We start from the raw sequence: 17,228 nt of genomic DNA on the forward strand, positions 1-17,228 counted from the left end.
CATCTTCCTTCTCTCCAAAGAGTAAAGCCCTAGCTCCCTTAAGCCAGCTTTAATTGAAACTAGAACTCACAAACAAGAACCATTTGTTGACGCATTTGTCCAAACAACAGTACAATCAACTCAAGCTAGATACCAAAACCATCAAGATTAACAGAGAGCCGGAAGTCACCATGATGCCCACTTTGTCCAAGGTGTAGACTAGTTCCTCCTGGTGATCCTTACAACAGTTTTCTCTCTCTAGACCTTAACCCTCTACATTTGCCTGATATTGTTACAAAAGGCTATCACTGAGGTCTTCAGGATTAGTACTTTGAATATACGCTATTACTAGTCAAACAATATAGCAGAACAGATCATCAATGAAGTATTTCAGCCTTATTCAAAATATGAAGCAGTTTCGTTTCATCATTCTTGATTATCTGGTCCCTATGTGTGCAAATAGAACACTGATGATATCGGTTACCCAAATTTAAATGTCGTATATTGCGAGAGATTAAGAATAACAGGACTGCTAAAAGATGGACTATAAACCCACACAATGAGATCTTTCTATGAAGTTATTAGTAACTGCCTACTTGTCTTTTTATATCCAAGGAAATGCTTACCTTACTGATTAGAAGAATATGATCACCTTCCTTAATGCTAAGTTCATCAGGATTGGTTGCTTCATATGCAAAAACTGCTTTGCAATACTCCCCTACAAAAATAAATGTACAAGGGTGTCAATGTGAGCTTAAATGAATTAAAACCAAAGTAGTTAAAGCATTTTAAAAATTCAAACAAAAACTATTGAAGTTAAGTGTATGTTTGTTAACAAGGAGTGCAAAGTTCACTGTACTTATTCTTGTTTGGAGGCAGCGGCGGTAAAGATTGTGACAAGAAAAAAAGATTTTATAGCTGCAGCCGAGACTGTCACTCCCGTGTGGGGCTCTACAGCCACAACAGATGCTGCTCTAACACACACTGAAGCAAGACTTTCCAGGTGCAGATCCATGGTCTCGTGAGATTAACGGATGCCACCAATTAATTAATTATATATATAGATAGATTGAATTGGCCCCCCTCATAAACACCAAGGAAATAATCCTATTGACACATACAGGATTCTTAAATGGGACAGACCAGGAAAATGCAGGGATACAATTTTCTTCCAATTTTGTTTGTATAGAATGTAAGAATCACGAGTCAACATCAGGGATCAAACACTCAAGAAAGAGACTAGAATTCTTTTCACTCAGATGGTAGTGAATGTCTGGAATTGTCTACTCATGATGCTCATGGAGACTCGGCCATTGAGTATATTCAAGAGATGGTCACTAGATTTTTGAGTATTACTTGTATCAAGGAGAGCCCCGTGGCTACACCAGCAGGATGAACTCATTAAATAGAGAAGCAGGCATGAGGGAGTAAATGGCATATTCCTGCTATTAGTCCCACGATTCAAAAGGCATACAGGTAGAGAATTATTAATTCAAAAGTAACTAAAAGGTAAAGTTACTGAATAAATTATTTCATAAGACCATAAGATATAGGAGCAGAAGTAGGCCATTCGGCCTATCAAGTCGGCTCCACCATTCAATCATAGGCTGATCCAGTTCTTCCAGTCATTCCCAATCCCCTGCCTTCTCCCCATACCGTTTGATATCCTGGCTAATCAAGAACCTATCTATCTCTGCCTTAAATGCACCCAATGACTTGGCCTCCACAGCTGCTCATGGCAACAAACTCCACAGATTTACCACCTTCTGACTAACGTAATTTCTCCACATCTCTGTTCTAAATGGATGTCCTTCAATCCTGAAGTCGTGTCCTCTTGTCCTAGATTCCCCTACTATGAGAAATAACCTTGAGCATTGCTTTGTACTATGGTTCAGAGGATATTTATTGTCAAGTAACATTTTGCACAATTATAGGGCACATTAAGCTTGTAAGATCGCCCTGCTACAGTCACCAGATTCCACAGTGCATCAACACCTGGACTTTCTGTTAAGGCACACCGCACACTATTATGGCAGTGCTGTCCAAAATATTTATTTGTTTGATGTTATTAGTTTTTGAGTGATGGACTGGACCAACATCCACTGATCAATTCAAATTCCAAGAGCAGCAAAAGAAATACTTGTTAAACATCCCTCCGTTAACATGATTTCTAACTAGATGACTTAACCTAAATAGTTTGAAAATTGAACATTTTAAGACCATAAGAAATAGGAGAAGAATTAGGCCATTCAACTCACTGAGTCTACTCTGTCATTTAATCACGGCGGATTTCTTTTCTCTCTCAACCGCATTCTCCTGCCTTATTCCCTTAACCTGTGACACCCTTACGAATTAAGAACCTATCAACCTCTGCTTTAAAGATATACAATGAGTTGGTCTCCGCCGCTGTCTATGGCCATGAATTCTGCAGATTCACCACCCCCTGGCTAAAGAAGTTCCTCATCTCTGTTCTAAATGGATGTCCTTCTATCCTAAAGCTGTGCCCTGTGGAACTGGACTCTCTTGCTAATGGAACCATCCTCTCCACATCCACTATCTTGGCCTTTCAATATTCAATAGTTTTAGAATTCTTCTAAATCCCAGTGAGTATGGACCTAGCGCCATCAAACACTCCTCCTACATTAACCACAAACCTCCTATGGACCCTCTCCAATGCCACCACATCCTTTCTTAGACTTGGAGCCTGAAACCGTTCACAACACTCCAAATGTAGTCTGATAAACACCTTCCAAAGCCTCAACACTATATCCTTACTTTTATGTTTGAGTCCTCTTGAAACAAATGCTAATTATGAAACTCTTAAAACATGTAGATTTAGGATATAGATTTAGCTTTCTCTCGTGTTAGGAATGAATCCAAGCTGCACTTCAAAATTAAAAATCAGGAATAACATGCTGGTAAACTCTGAATTAATCTGGGGTTTGGCCTCCCTCCATAGATATGGACAGAAGAGGCTCTGCTGAGAAGGGAAGTAAAAATAACAGTATCTTAGGCTACGTCCACACTAGACCGGATAATTTTGAAAACGCCAGTTTCACGTAAAAACGATAGGCGTCCACACCAGGTGTTTTTCAAAATACCTCTGTCCACATTAGAACAGATATTTGGGCGAATCTCCTCCTACTGGGCTTGTGCAGGACACACAGAAAACAAGCAAAGAGGAAACTGTATACTTGGTGCACGTTTTGTCCAGTTACAGACTAGGAAAACTTAAAAGGAAATTGCCAAACAAAAGACTTGGTGCACGTTTGTCCAGAAACATTTCCTACAGCCATAGTCTCTTCACCGATGAAAGGGACAACAGTTACAACTAAATGCAACAAGGCTTGTTACTGGGCAAAAGGGAAATTTGCTGTTACCTCATTTGTTTGCCTTTACTTTTGCCATGTCTTTGTGTATTATTTTGCTGTATTTAACATGTGCAATGAAACGAGTTACTGGGCAAAAGCGACAATCGCATCTATTGAATGCTTGCACAAGCAATACATTAATCATGTTATACAAGCGTGGCAGTGGACGAACCCAAGTGCAGAACACGGGCGCGGGGGCAGAGTCGGGAGGCGCTATCGCCGTAGCGAGCGTGGAATCGGTTTCCAGGAGAGTCTTTACCCGAAAGTCTTGGGTTTGGAGAGAATCCAGGAGCAATCCTAGACTTGGAACTGACAGTCCTAAGAAACATGAAACGAGGTTACTCACACCGGAGTTGACCAATGAACTGGCAGCTCCTTGTTGTGATCACAGGGTCTTTATCCTGCATTTTCTGATGGAAAGCAGGTGTGCGTAGTTAGTTGGTTAGTAGAACCTGGGAATGAGTGGAAATTAAATGAGGGGATGGGGATTGAAGCCCAGTTCCTGAGGTAAATAGTAAGGTGGGGGATTGCCAGAAGGGGCCATGACAAATAAAGTGCCTTGTTAAATGTATAAAACATGTCTGCAGTGTTATCTTGTATTTCTGTACAATGTTACATTAGGCTGTTACACATCTATTGTCAGATATTGTTGTTGTGGTGTTGGAGGGCGCGTTCAAGAAAACGATGAAATGCCACGCTGCAGCCACCATCTGTTCCGGCACGTCATGGCAGCGTTTTTAAAATTAGCCGGTTACCCCGTACACACTACAATGGACAACCGGCGTTTTCAGATTTAAACACTCTGGAGAGTGTTTTAGAAAAGCTCTGTTTTCGGGGGAGGAAACCGCTGTTACAGTGTGGATGGAGGGTCAAAATGAAGAGAAAAAGCTTCGATTACGGATTTATCCGGTCTAGTGTGGACATAGCCTTAGAGTCTCAGAACAGGAACAGCCCCTTCTGCCCACCTACTCCATGCCGAACTGTTATTCTGTCTAGTCCCATTTACCCACAGCTGGAACAAAGCTCTTCATACCCGCCCCCCATGTACTTATCCAAAAGTCCAAGCACATTCATGTACTTATTCAAACTTCTCATATTTTCATACAATGGACAGTGATTTGACCCACCCGGGTTCAGCCTCTCTGAGCACCATGTCAGCAAGTGTATCCTTTCACTTACTTCCCAAATGCAATAACCAAACTCCTCCAAGTGTAACTTTAGCTTGCTCCACCTTCATTATGTTTCCACCTTAGTAGTACTTAAAGTTCCCTAGCTTTTCACATATCCTTTAAACAACAGTCACCTTTGTATCATTTCAGCATTAAACTTGGAATTTTGTAAGTCATTCACAATTCCTCCTCTTTTATTCTCAATCATCAAATATTGTTCACTATGTGTTCACAAAATCCCTTCATATTTTTTGTTTGTCTCCACTATCCTGGAGATATTTTCAAATTAACTTAACATGATCTAGTCATGGCTAGTAATTTTTTCCCCCAACATTTTACTGCCCTCTTCTCCAACCTAATTCAGTGATTTTACATGCATCCCATCTGCATTTACCTGTGGTCTCAGACCACACTGTGCATCATTTTTCTGATTTGCAGGTGATACCATTCTCCACTTTACTACCACCTACCTCGCCCCACCATTCTCTCTAAATTGTCAGATATAGTGTTCTACTGGTGACATATTACAACAGCAAACTCACTGGATGTGAAACGATGTGAGTCAGCTGCACCTTTCCCCATTGCCTGTCACGCCCACTGTTGAACTTGAACGCACGCGAGGTCATCAGTTGGTCATTAACCTACAACTACTCGATGAGTGAAAAACAATTGTCGCTTGAGAGTTTCTTTGGAAGAGGTGGTAAGGGACATAAAAGGCCTAACGATGATGATAACGCAGAGACAGCTGAGGCCGAGACTGCAAAAAAAAAGAAAGCTTCCCTCAACAGAAAATACGACCAGTCGTACATAAAATACGACTTTACTGCAACCGGTGACTTGCATGCTGCAAGCCCCATGTGTGTGATATGTATAGACAAGCTGTCTAATGAGGCAATAAAGCCCTCAAAACTGCTTCGGCACCTTGGGTCCAAGCACCCTGCACTTAAAGACAAACCCGTTGAGTTTTTTGAGCGGAAAAAACATGAGAACGCGGGACAGAAGCAAGTGCTGACAGCCACCACTTCCCCAAATGCTGCTGCTCTGAGAGTGTCATACTTAGTGGCTAGCTGTATTGCTAAGGCTAAGAAGCCTTTCACTGTTGGGGAAGGATTGATTCTGCCTGCTGCCAAGGACATGTGCCGTGAACTGTTGGGAGAAGCTGCAGCTAACAAGATGGCACAGGTTTCTCTTTCAGCTACCACAGTTTCAAGGAGAATCGATGACATAACGGAGGACATCGAAGCACAGCTGTTGGAACAGCTTAACGAGTCACCGTGGTATGCTATCCAGGTCAACGAGTCTACCGATGTGGACAAAAAGGCAATACTGCTGGTTTACGTGCAATATATATTCCAAGACGATGTGCATGAGGATATGTTGTGTGCACTACCACTGCCAACTAACACAACTGGGGCAGAACTATTCAAGTCTTTGAATGACAGCATGTCAGGAAAACTGGACTGGTCATTCTGTGCTGGAATATGCATAGACGGGGCTGCAGCTATGACTGGACGGCTGTCTGGTTTCACTACCCGAGTCAAAGAGGTTGCTCCTGAATGCCAGTCTACACACTGTGTCATACACAGGGAAACGCTGGCTAGCCGAAAAATGTCACTTGATCTTAACAGCGTATTGAGTGACGTTGTTGAAGTCATCAATCACATCAAAGCAAAAGCCCTTAACTCACGTCTGTTTGAGCAGCTTTGCGATGAAATGGATGCAGAGCACAAATGCCTTCTCTTACACACTGAAGTCAGGTGGCTATCAAGGGGGAAGAGCCCTGGCCAGAGTTTTTGAGTTAAGAGAGCAGCTACAGAGATTTCTTTCAGGAAAAACGTCACCACTGGCAGCACACTTCAGTGACGAGGAGTGGATAGCAAAACTCGCTTATCTGTGTGACATCTTCAACCTGCTCAATTAACTCAATTTGTGACTTCAGGGGAGAATGAAAACTGTCTCCAAGTTGGCAGATAAAGTGTCTGCTTTCACAGCCAAACTGGAACTTTGGGGACGGCGAGTGGACAGAGGCATATTTGACATGTTCCCAACATTAGCTGGGATTTCGGGAGAGAGTGAGGCTGCACAGTCCTTCTCACAGCTGGTGCGCGATCACCTATTTTCACTGTCGACAGAATTCGTGTGTTTACTTCCTAATCACAAATGACCCAAAACATGCAAAGGAATGGGTCCGTGACCCATCTGGGAATGTCCCCCGGTGAATCATCCATGTCAGCGTGGGAAGAAGATCAACTCCTCGAGCTTGCAAATGACGGTGGGCTGAAAAGTATGTTTGACATAACATCTCTGCCAGCATTCTGGATCAAAGTCAAGGCTGGATATCCTGAGACAGTCACAAAAGCACTGCAAACATTACTTCCATTTGTTAGATAAACCCTTTTAGAAACAAAATTGAGTGTATTAGCCACTTATAAATGACTTAGTTGACATCACCTATATTCCGGTTGTAATTAACACCACCTCCCCACCCCCCAGCCCCGTCAGCCAGTCCGCGGTACAAAAAAGGTTGGGGACCCCTGCAGTTTGTGGCTGAAACAGTGAAACACTGAAACATTCCAAACATTTATATAAAATAGATTTTTTTTATGCCAGTCAAGGCTACCTGAAATTACAAAAGTGCTCTTCAAGTGGAGGAAAATTTTAAAAAGTCAACTTCTTGCCTTCTATAGAGCAGTCATCCTTCCTACACTGTTATATGGAGCTGAATCATGGACCACCTACAGTAGACACCTAAAAGCCCTGTAACAATGCCAAAAATCCTTAGGAAAGACTTTGAGGATCACTGGAAGGATGCACGAACATCAGCATACTGGAGGAGGCCAACATGAACAGCATCTCCACCATGATAAAGCAACACCAACTCCAATAATAGATTGGACGCCTAACTCGCACATTCCCAATGACATGACCAGACAAATCCTTTACTCCTAGTTGAACGAAGGCCAGCGAGCCCCTGGTGGGCAAAGGAAACGCTTCAAAGAGAACATCAAACTCAGCCTGCCGAAATTCAACATTACATCTAAAAACTGGAAAGACATTGCACTCACTAGATGCACCTGGAGGAAACCTCTTCAAGGAGAAGCCATGCTACATGAGAGCAAATTGCGCTATGCTGCGGAGAACAAACAGCAGCTGGAAAAGGAAAGACTGAACAACCAATAAAAACAACTATCACAGCTACCACTTAACTCTTGCCCTCACTGCACTAGAATATGTGGATCCCACACCAGACTCCACAGCCAGCTCAGCACTCACCAAGACAATTCCCTGAGCAGAACATCATACTTGACTCGATTGATTGCACTACTACTTCTTGCCCTTAACTTTTAATTTTAAAATTTTAGCAGAACCAATAAAGTCAATTAATCCATTTCTCAGCTTTAAAATTCACCCTGCTCAAAAATATGCCAAAATAATTTGACGAAGCAAAAAAAAAAACACGCATTTTAAATATATTCCCATCCACAAACCGGTAAGTTTAAGGCCATCAAAAAAACCTTGACAGAAAATTTTAACTCATTTTCATCTGACACTATCACAATCAAACACTCTTGCCTCCGTCAATTTGACATCTAACTCTCTTCACCCACGTTCAACTTTTCCTTGCTTGGTGGTGGTGGTTGCGCCATGTAACCAGTGTGTGAAAGATATTGAAGTGGAAAAGCCTTGCACAGAGTCGATCCCACTCTCTCAGCTCAGAAGTCAGGATCCAGTAGCACGAAGAATTGTTACATCTGGCAACTTCCTTGGCTGCATTGGATGGCCGCGTCTTCTTTAAGTGCTCTGCCGCGCCCTACGCACTCCACAACGCGCTGCTGTAACACCTTCTCAGCCGTTGAACCCCCGAGGTTTCCTCCGCCTGATCCACCGAAGCAGTCTTCGCATGCTGGGATGAGCAAATTCCTGTCTCACCAAGGGTTTCAGACCCGTTGGCTACCCTCACCTGGTGTAGCCGGCCTGTCAAAGCCGTTGCCCGGGGTGTGGCCGCTGTCGCATGCAAACAGCGATGAGGAGCCACAGGTGAGAGCTGGGCGCTGGTGGGGACGAATAGATGACGAGCCACTCCAAGGAGTGCGACAAGCCCTCATCTACAGGTGCTTCCCCTCCCATGCTAAACTACAACATTGAAGTTGCAAACAAGATAAAATACCAATTTATAAAAGTTCAAATTAAAGAGGACAATTTTATTATAAAGAGGAATGGGAAAACAATACTAAACTCCAAAATTCAGCTACTCTCACATAGGTTATAAGGTTAATAAAATATTCCAACAGTGATCGCATAAAAGAAGTGACCATCGCAAGCTAACGTTAGAATTCAAGCTTACATTTCTTAATACTACAAGGTACGGGTCAAGTAGTGACGTGTACCAATCTCAGGATTCACTTTCAACGTTGTCACATTTGCTGCGATGCATCAACACACTTTGTTACTTTCAACAGGGTCAGATTTAAGGACTTTTTCCCCTCAGGCCTGCACATTGTAATTTTCCATCTGAATAGGACAAAGGTGCAGGTAATTTGGAGCAACTAAAATACAAGAGTTTGGACACATCTCATTTCTCAAAGTTAACTTATTATCAAACTACATATATGTCATCATAGAGTACCTTGAGATCTCCATTTGCCTTCAAGATTGGAATTTTCTACTCTCCAGAAATCAACATTATGAAAGGAGATATTTAACAATTTTAATGAACCTAGTTGCACTTCAACTGGACTGTTGTCAACTGAAACGTATTTTTTAATCTACTTAGCTTTTGCCAGAGCTTTTACAGACAACTGGATTCATGTGCTGCTGAAATAATAAGCTCCTCTAGAGGGTAGCAGCATTACATTTTTAAGTACAGCAGAAATAAATTATACATCCATCTCAACAAAACCACTTCAAACAAAAAAATCAGCTAATAAAAGATCATACAATAAAATCTGCATGACTAGACATTTTAGGATTAATATTTCCTGCCTTTGGACACTAATTTTTGATTACCATATGATACTTCAGGTGAATCTGCCAGACATTTGAGCTTGCTATCTACCCCCCATCATGGCTGAATCTGAAACACGGATCAAAAGTCATTTAAAATCATTAATGTCATTACCTTTATGTTTATTTTCTGGTTCATTTTTCACAATCTCTGTATTACTTGCTGGAATGGATTGCTGCAAATTACATAAAATTGCATGCAATTAATGAATAGGTGTAGATCAAAGCAGCTGAAGTTGCATGATAGAAGACACTTGAGAGTGGACTAATTATCATTCAACACACAAGGCTACTCTTCAATGAAACTGGCTCAATGCTTACTTACTCCTGGATTTTTTTCTATTTTTGTGGTTTATTTACTCAGTCATCTTTCCTGGTACTTCAAGAATTAAAACTTAATAAATTTATTAAACAATTTTTGACTTCAGTACTTATCAACAAGACACAAGTCTGACAGGACATCTCATTTACAGAGCCCCAGAGAATCTCTACCAACATGGTAGCATAGTGGTTAGAACAACACTTTATAGTGCTAGTGACCCGGGTTCAATTCCCACCCACTGCCTGCATGGAGATTGCATATTTTCCCTGTGACTGCATGGACTTCCTCCCACAGTCCAAAATCATACCAGTCGGTCGGTTAATTGCCCCATGATTAGGCTAGGATTAAATAGGAAGGTTGCTGGGCAACATGACTCGAAGGGCCTATCTCAAAAATAAAATAATCAAAACGCTGGTGGTTGTTTAGCATCTGTCACAAGGTCACAATGTAGGGATCATTTTCTGAAAGTGCATGCTGAAATTAATGCTTCCATGAGCGCTTCTTGACAGCAATCAATGAAAGCTGTAATGCAAACACTCCATCATCCAGATCTCAGTATCATTCTTAACAGCGAATTGCTGACCATGGTGACAGGTACCTCAAGAAGATGGTTGAAAGAACATTTAAGAGGATATGTCATTCTATCAGAGATCATTTTCATTCAGACTAAGAGGTAGGCTCAGTCACAACCAACTTTGGCACATGGAATTCTAGACAGCAGACGTCCTGGCATAACTGCTTTGCCATTTATTTGGCTTGCTTGGTGCAATCATCATAAACATGGTCACTTGCTGGCATTTGAAGGAAATTGTGAATTTCTGCATGCGTGCTTAACCAAAGTGTCACCTATATTGATAAGTGTTTGCTTGACATAACAACATAAAAGAGTGAGTAGGTCATCTGGCCCGCCAAGCCTGCTCCACCATTTAACAAGATCATGGCTGATCTGGCCATGGACTCATCTCCACCTACCTGCCTTTTCCCCAGATCCCTTAATTCCTCTACTGTGCAAAAATCTATCCAACCTTGTCTTGAATATATTTACTGAGGTAGCCTCCACTGTTTCATTGGGCAGAGAATTTTACAGATTGACTGCTCCTCCTGGCCTGCTAAACCTCAGGGAGGTAATGTTAAAGCTACACAAGACCTTAGTTAGACCCCACTTGGAGTACTGTATTCAGTTCCAGTCACCTCCCTACAGGAAGGATGTGGATACTATACAGAGTGCAGAGGAGATTTTCAGGGATGTTGTCTGGACTGGAGAGCATGCCTCATGAGAATAGATTGAGTGAACTTGGCCTTTTCTCCTTGAAGCGACGGAGGATGAGAGGTGACGAGAGGCATTGATCATGTGGATAGCCAGAGGCTTTTTCCCCAGGGCTGAAATGGCTGACATGAGGGGGTATAGATTTAAGGTGCTTGGAAGTAGGTAGAAAGGGCACGTCAGAGTTAAGTTTTTTCCACTCAGAGAGTGGTGGGTGTGTGGAATGCACTGCCAGTGACAGTGGTACAGGCAGATGCAATAAGGTCTTTTAAGAGACTCTTAGAAAAATAGAGGGCTATGTGGTAGGGAAATTCTAGACAGTTTCTAGAGTAGGTTACATGGTCAGCACAACATTGCGGGCCAAAGGGCCTGTAATGCGCTGTAGATTTCTATGTTCTATGAACTCATAGTGAAGGGACAGAATACATTTTGTTCAAGAAAGGAATTTATTTTCAACTGCAGGTCTAAAAAAATGCTTAAGAATTAATACATAACCTTTGATGTGTAGTCATGTCTACTTCCTAACTAGTGAGTCAGCCAATCTGAAGGAAGCAAGGTTGTATAATCAACACTGTGACAAGTCAACACTTAAATCTTTAATGTTTAACATGTCCCACGGTAACTCACAGGAAATTGTCAAAGAAACCACAAAAGGAGAAATGAAAAAAAGTAAAACTCTGGTCAAGGAGACAAGTTTTAAGAAGAATATTTAAATGGGAGAGGTAGATTTAAGAAAAAAAAGTTCTAAGGGTCTGGGTCTAGAGAGTTACAGAACCAACCACATACAATGGGGCAAAGAAAATTCAGTGACACTCTAGAGGCTGAAGCACAGAGAACAAAAAGTTCCAGAAAGTTTAACAGGCCAGGAGGAGCAGTCAAGCAGACACTGTCAAAACAGATGAAACTCTGGTTAAGCACACCTGCAGAAATTCAAACTCCCTTTCAAATACCAGCAACGGATCATGGTCGTTCAGAAAAATACATGGGTTCATCGAAAGGTTAAAACTTCAACTTGTTACTACACTGCACTTTTGCTCAAATCCTAGAGTAGGATTGAAACCCACAACTTAAGATTTTTAAAAAACTCTTCAATGCAAGAGGTCTGTAGGCCAATACCAAGCCAGGATGATAATCAATCTTATGTAACTAGCCCAGTATTTTGCTAACATACTTTATGAAAAATCAAACTACGGCAAATGAATCTGTGAATTGACAAATGCATGCATGGAACACAGAACAAAGGTAATCTCCAAGTTCCACAAATTTCAATGATGGATGTGGCAAATACGACTCATTTTAAACAATATTTTTCATTATGCATATTGACCATTCAAAGCAAAAGCAAAAAAATACTTGGCCTACCTTTTCTGACTTTTTATCTTCCGATTCAGAATTAGATAATCGTGATTTTAGTTTTACAGATCCTTCCTTAAATATATCTCCAAACCCCAAGCCACGAATTTTCTTTGGTTGGACTGTTGTTCCTGCTGAGCTCTCATTTCCTGTGGAGTCTAAAGGTGATGTTGGCGATGAAGGTCCTACTCCAATCAAATCCTTGACAAGCACATCTGTTGCAACCAGAGAATTAAATACGTTTCACGTGCTCATAATTGCTAATATAACAAGTTAATTTTCATATACAGAATACACAGAAAACAAATCTTCAGCAAATCAATTCATGAGGGTATTAATTCAAGTTCAGGTTTAATTATCATTGAATAATACACAAACACAGCCGAATGAAACAGTGCTCCTCCAAGGCCAAGGTGCAAAACATACACAGCACAAGACAGACAGACAGACAGACAGACACACACACACACCCACCCACCCCACAATCAAGATAGCAAGCAAACATAGTTACTCAAAAAAAATTACAGCCCAAGTTCCTGAGTAACATCCCGCAAATTGACAAGTGTAGTTCCTGGCAGTCTGTAGATGAACACATGCATGGAAACCAGCTTGTAATTCCACCAGTTGAACACTGGAGGGCAGCACTAACAGGAAACGTCAACCTCCAACCAAGCATGGACAGTGTGCTACATCGCCTCAGACATCTCCTCTCCTGGACTGCAGCAGCAGGAAAGCCCACAGCATCATGGTCCAAAATATAAGACTAGATATCTTGAATTCTGCAAGCTGAGATGCTCCTCACACTTGAGGACTGAACAAATTACCCATTATACTCAAGAAAACACATAGCTTGATTAAGTACGAGAGCATCCTTGATTTATAATCATTACACATTCTTAGTATCTGTGAGCAAACTTGGGAGCTACGCAAATTTCTTAAATTTGCAGGACTGTTGTGACAGAGGTTACATCCTTGCTAAACCACTGAAATTTCTCATTTTGCAATCCCAAGTACAGGCAAAATCTGCCATATTCTTGACTTCCTGCCTTTGAAATGATGTCAGAAAGAGCAGGACAACTTGCCTCAACGTTCTCCCGGCTGGTAAATGGAATACGACACTAAAGGTTCTTTGATAAACTCCAGGGTGCCAGCCATTGATCATCGGGCAGCATTGTGCCTGTTCAGAAGTTCTCCATTCACATACAGCCAGTTAGCATTTTGTCAGGAGAGAGAGAATGACGGCCATATGGAAAGAAGTCGGCAAGAATACATACAGAGGACTCAGCATCTTCATAAGGATGCATTGTTAATCATCTGGCGAAATGAGCAGGTAGGTAGGTGAGTGGTAGGGTACATTGAATAGCAGGAAGATAAACCATAATCTGCTCTTCCATTCAAATTAAAAACCGCTGCCTGTAAGGAGTTTGTACATTCTCCCCGTGACAGGGCGGTTTTCCTCCGGGTGCTCCGGTTTGCCCCCCCCCCGCCCCCCCAGTAGGGTTGCCAACTTTCTCACTCCCAAATGAGAGAGAAAAGTAGCAGTCAAATACAGGACACTTCTGTTTACCCCAAGAAAGACTACCATGACCACGAAGCCTTGCGCGTATGTGCTGATTTTTTTCCCTACAAATCAGTTTTGGCTTAATCTTCCTGACTACACTACATACATTATTTCTACTTTATATAGGCTGTGTATTTATCATATCATTCCTGCTTTTACTATATGTTAGTGTTATTTTAGGCTTTGTGTGTTATTTGGTATGATTTGGTAGGTTATTTTATGGGTCTGGGAACGCTCACAAATTTTTCCTATATAACCTAATGGTAACTGCTTCTTCGCTTTACGCTATTTCATAGGTTTCATAGGGACGCTCTACCTTAGCGGTGGAAATATGGGACAAGGGTGGTCCCGTATGGGACAAACCAATTTAGCCCAATATACGGGATGTCCCAGCTAATACGGGACAGTTGGCAACCCTACCCCTCAGTCTAAAGACATATCAGTTAGTAGATTAACTAGTCATTGTAAAGTGCTCTGTGATTAGGCTAGGATCAAATCAGGGGATTGCTGGCCAGCACAGCTGGAAGGGCCAGAAGGGCCTATTCTGCATTGTGTCTCAATAAGTAAAAACCTATTGTTCCGCAATGCCTAATTAAGATCTTTTCTCTTACAATTTAATATGTGCAATGATTCTAGAAATGATTATCCCTAAAAGAATTCTGATAGTTTGCATGCAAACCTTCATCCAAAATTAAGACAGAAAATGCTGAAAATGTTCAGGCTTGGCAGCATCCATGAAGAGAGAAAGTCAGTTGCCATTTCTTGTGGAAACCTGTGGAGTTTCCCTGTCTCTCCACAGATGCCACAGCAATTCAGCTGCTTTTAATTTCAGATTTCCAGCACTGGCATCTTTGCAAAAACCCTTACCTGGATCACTCAACACTTCATCTGTTTCTCCATCTTCATTCTGATCAATCAATTCCTTAACAAAATTTGATGGAAACAACCCAGTTTTCTCATTTAGGATTCCCTTCCACCAGCCTTCTTCCACCTACAAGATGTAAATCAAATAAAAGTTTGAAAATCAACAAGCTGATTTGTTAACATAACTTGATGTGCAGGTTTCCTCCAGGGAAAATACATTAAAACAAAAACAGAAGAAATTGTGCCAAGAACAGAAATTCTGCAGATGCTGGAAATTCAAGCAACACACATCAAAGTTGCTGGTGAACGCAGCAGGCCAGGCAGCATCTCTAGGAAGAGGTACAGTCGACGTTTCAGGCCGAGACCCTTCGTCAGGACTAACTGAAGGAAGAGTTAGTATGAGATTTGAAAGTGGGAGGGGGAGGGGGAGATCGAAAATGATAGGAGAAGACAGCAGGGGGAGGGATGGAGCCAAGAGCTGGACCGGTGATTGGCAAAGGGGATATGAGAGGATCGTGGGACAGGAGGTCCGGCGAGAAAGACAAGGGGGGGGAGGGACCCAGAGGATGGGCAAGGGGTATAGTCAGAGGGACAGAGGGAGAGAAAGAATGTGTGTATAAAAATAAGTAACAGATGGGGTACGAGGGGGAGGTGGGGCATTAGCAGAAGTTAGAGAAGTCGATGTTAACTGAAGGAAGAGTTAGTAAGAGATTTGAAAGTGGGAGGGAGGGGAGGGGAGATCGAAAATGATAGGAGAAGACAGGAGGGGGAGGGATGGAGCCAAGAGCTGGACAACATCGACTTCTCTAACTTCTGCTAATGCCCTACCTCCCCCTGCCGTAACCCATCCGTTATTTATTTTTATACACACATTCTTTCTCTCAGTCTCCTTTTTCTCCCTCTGACTATACCCCTTGCCCATCCTCTGGGTTCCCCCCCCCCTGTCTTTCTTCCCGGACCTCCTGTCCCATGATCCTCTCATATCCCCTTTGCCAATCACCAGTCCAGCCCTTGGCTCTATCCCTCCCCCTCCTGTCTCCTATCATTTTCGATCTCCCCCTCCCCCTCTCAAATCTCATACTAACTCTTCCTTCAGTTAGTCCTGACGAAGGGTCTCGGCCTGAAACGTCGACTGTACCTCTTCCTAGAGATGCTGCCTGGCCTGCTACGTTCACCAGCAACTTTGATGAGAGAAACTGTGCCAGACAGGAATCAAATGTGAGCTGTCTGAAAACACTATATGCTGAATACCCAGACTGTAAGTTAACATTTATGAAATTAAGGATTTTTTGTGCAATTATTATGAATAATTGCTGGATGTGGGGGAAAAAAACAGTTTATTAGTTACATTTGGCTGAGCAGTCAAGACATCTTTGGAGAGAAATATAACATCTCAGGCAACTTCCCTATCTCAGAGTTAAAATACATTATGGATATCAGTGGTAATATGACCCAACTGTTCTTAAGCAACAACATTTCTCAGTCAATTCTTGCAGCAGACTTGCTCAAGTTCTTGCTGGCAACTCGTGACCAATAAGAAAATGCCACATCACCAGTTTCCATAGTAGAGATGCACCAATAAAGATCAGCTCAGAATATAGCTGCCTCCAGCAATTCAAAGGAAAGTTTTGTCTTGGCTCCAAAAAATATTGCTATTTCCACAAATAGGAAGCTTATGCTTACCAAATCAAAAATGAATGTAATCAGGGCCTTTTTTGTTCACACCACTTCATTTCTCTCCCCTCCTTAAGTCAGAAAAGTTCACACAATATAAAATGTGATTTGATCTACTTGTGAGCATGATGCAATATTTCAGCTCAGAACATCCTGCCAACAGTAAGAGGCTCATACAATTTTGTCCCCAACTACCCCTAAAATGATTGTACCAGCACTGAGACTGTTTTACACTGCAAACAGCCCAACACAGAAGCTAAATTTTACAAATTCAAATTTAACAGTAGAATTTGGTCACTTCACAAGCCACAGCAACAACTGCTCGTCTGAACAAGCTGGACAAGGGGCATGACTGATGCCTGCGCATTACACCATGATGTATCTAGTCTTTCTGGACAAAATCACTTGCTTGTCACTTTCATGTGCCTATCCGCATCTCATCTTCAGACCACATCCGTGGCAAATAACAATGCGCAAAGACAGCCAAAATGAGTAAGCCTCCCTCCTTTCGTACACTGACTCTCCAATGGGAAATTTTCTGTTGCATCCACACATGCCGTCAGACATAAACCGAGGCCCTTGCAAGTAAACCCATTTGCTCTTGGTATCTTGGGAAAAAAAGATGATAAAGGGAAGTAAACACTGACAAAAAAACAAAAACTCAAGA

At 42.0% G+C, this 17,228-nt stretch overlaps 1 protein-coding gene across 3 annotated transcripts in view; it reads right to left on the bottom strand.

The window, feature by feature from the left end:
• Positions 1 to 17,228, bottom strand: part of cd2ap (CD2-associated protein) — a 247,694-nt gene that overhangs the window by 75,895 nt on the left and 154,571 nt on the right. For all 3 annotated transcript variants that reach the window (XM_072251501.1, XM_072251500.1, XM_072251502.1), the window contains 4 exons: positions 14,891 to 15,014; positions 12,472 to 12,677; positions 9,639 to 9,699; positions 606 to 697 (listed from right to left, as the gene is read on the bottom strand). In XM_072251501.1, the coding sequence (XP_072107602.1) occupies positions 606 to 697; positions 9,639 to 9,699; positions 12,472 to 12,677; positions 14,891 to 15,014 (483 nt within the window). The remainder of the gene's footprint in view (positions 1 to 605; positions 698 to 9,638; positions 9,700 to 12,471; positions 12,678 to 14,890; positions 15,015 to 17,228) is intronic.

This window comes from Mobula birostris, chromosome 2, assembly GCF_030028105.1.
Source record: "Mobula birostris isolate sMobBir1 chromosome 2, sMobBir1.hap1, whole genome shotgun sequence".
In the NCBI taxonomy this organism is placed as follows: Eukaryota; Metazoa; Chordata; class Chondrichthyes; order Myliobatiformes; family Myliobatidae; genus Mobula; species Mobula birostris.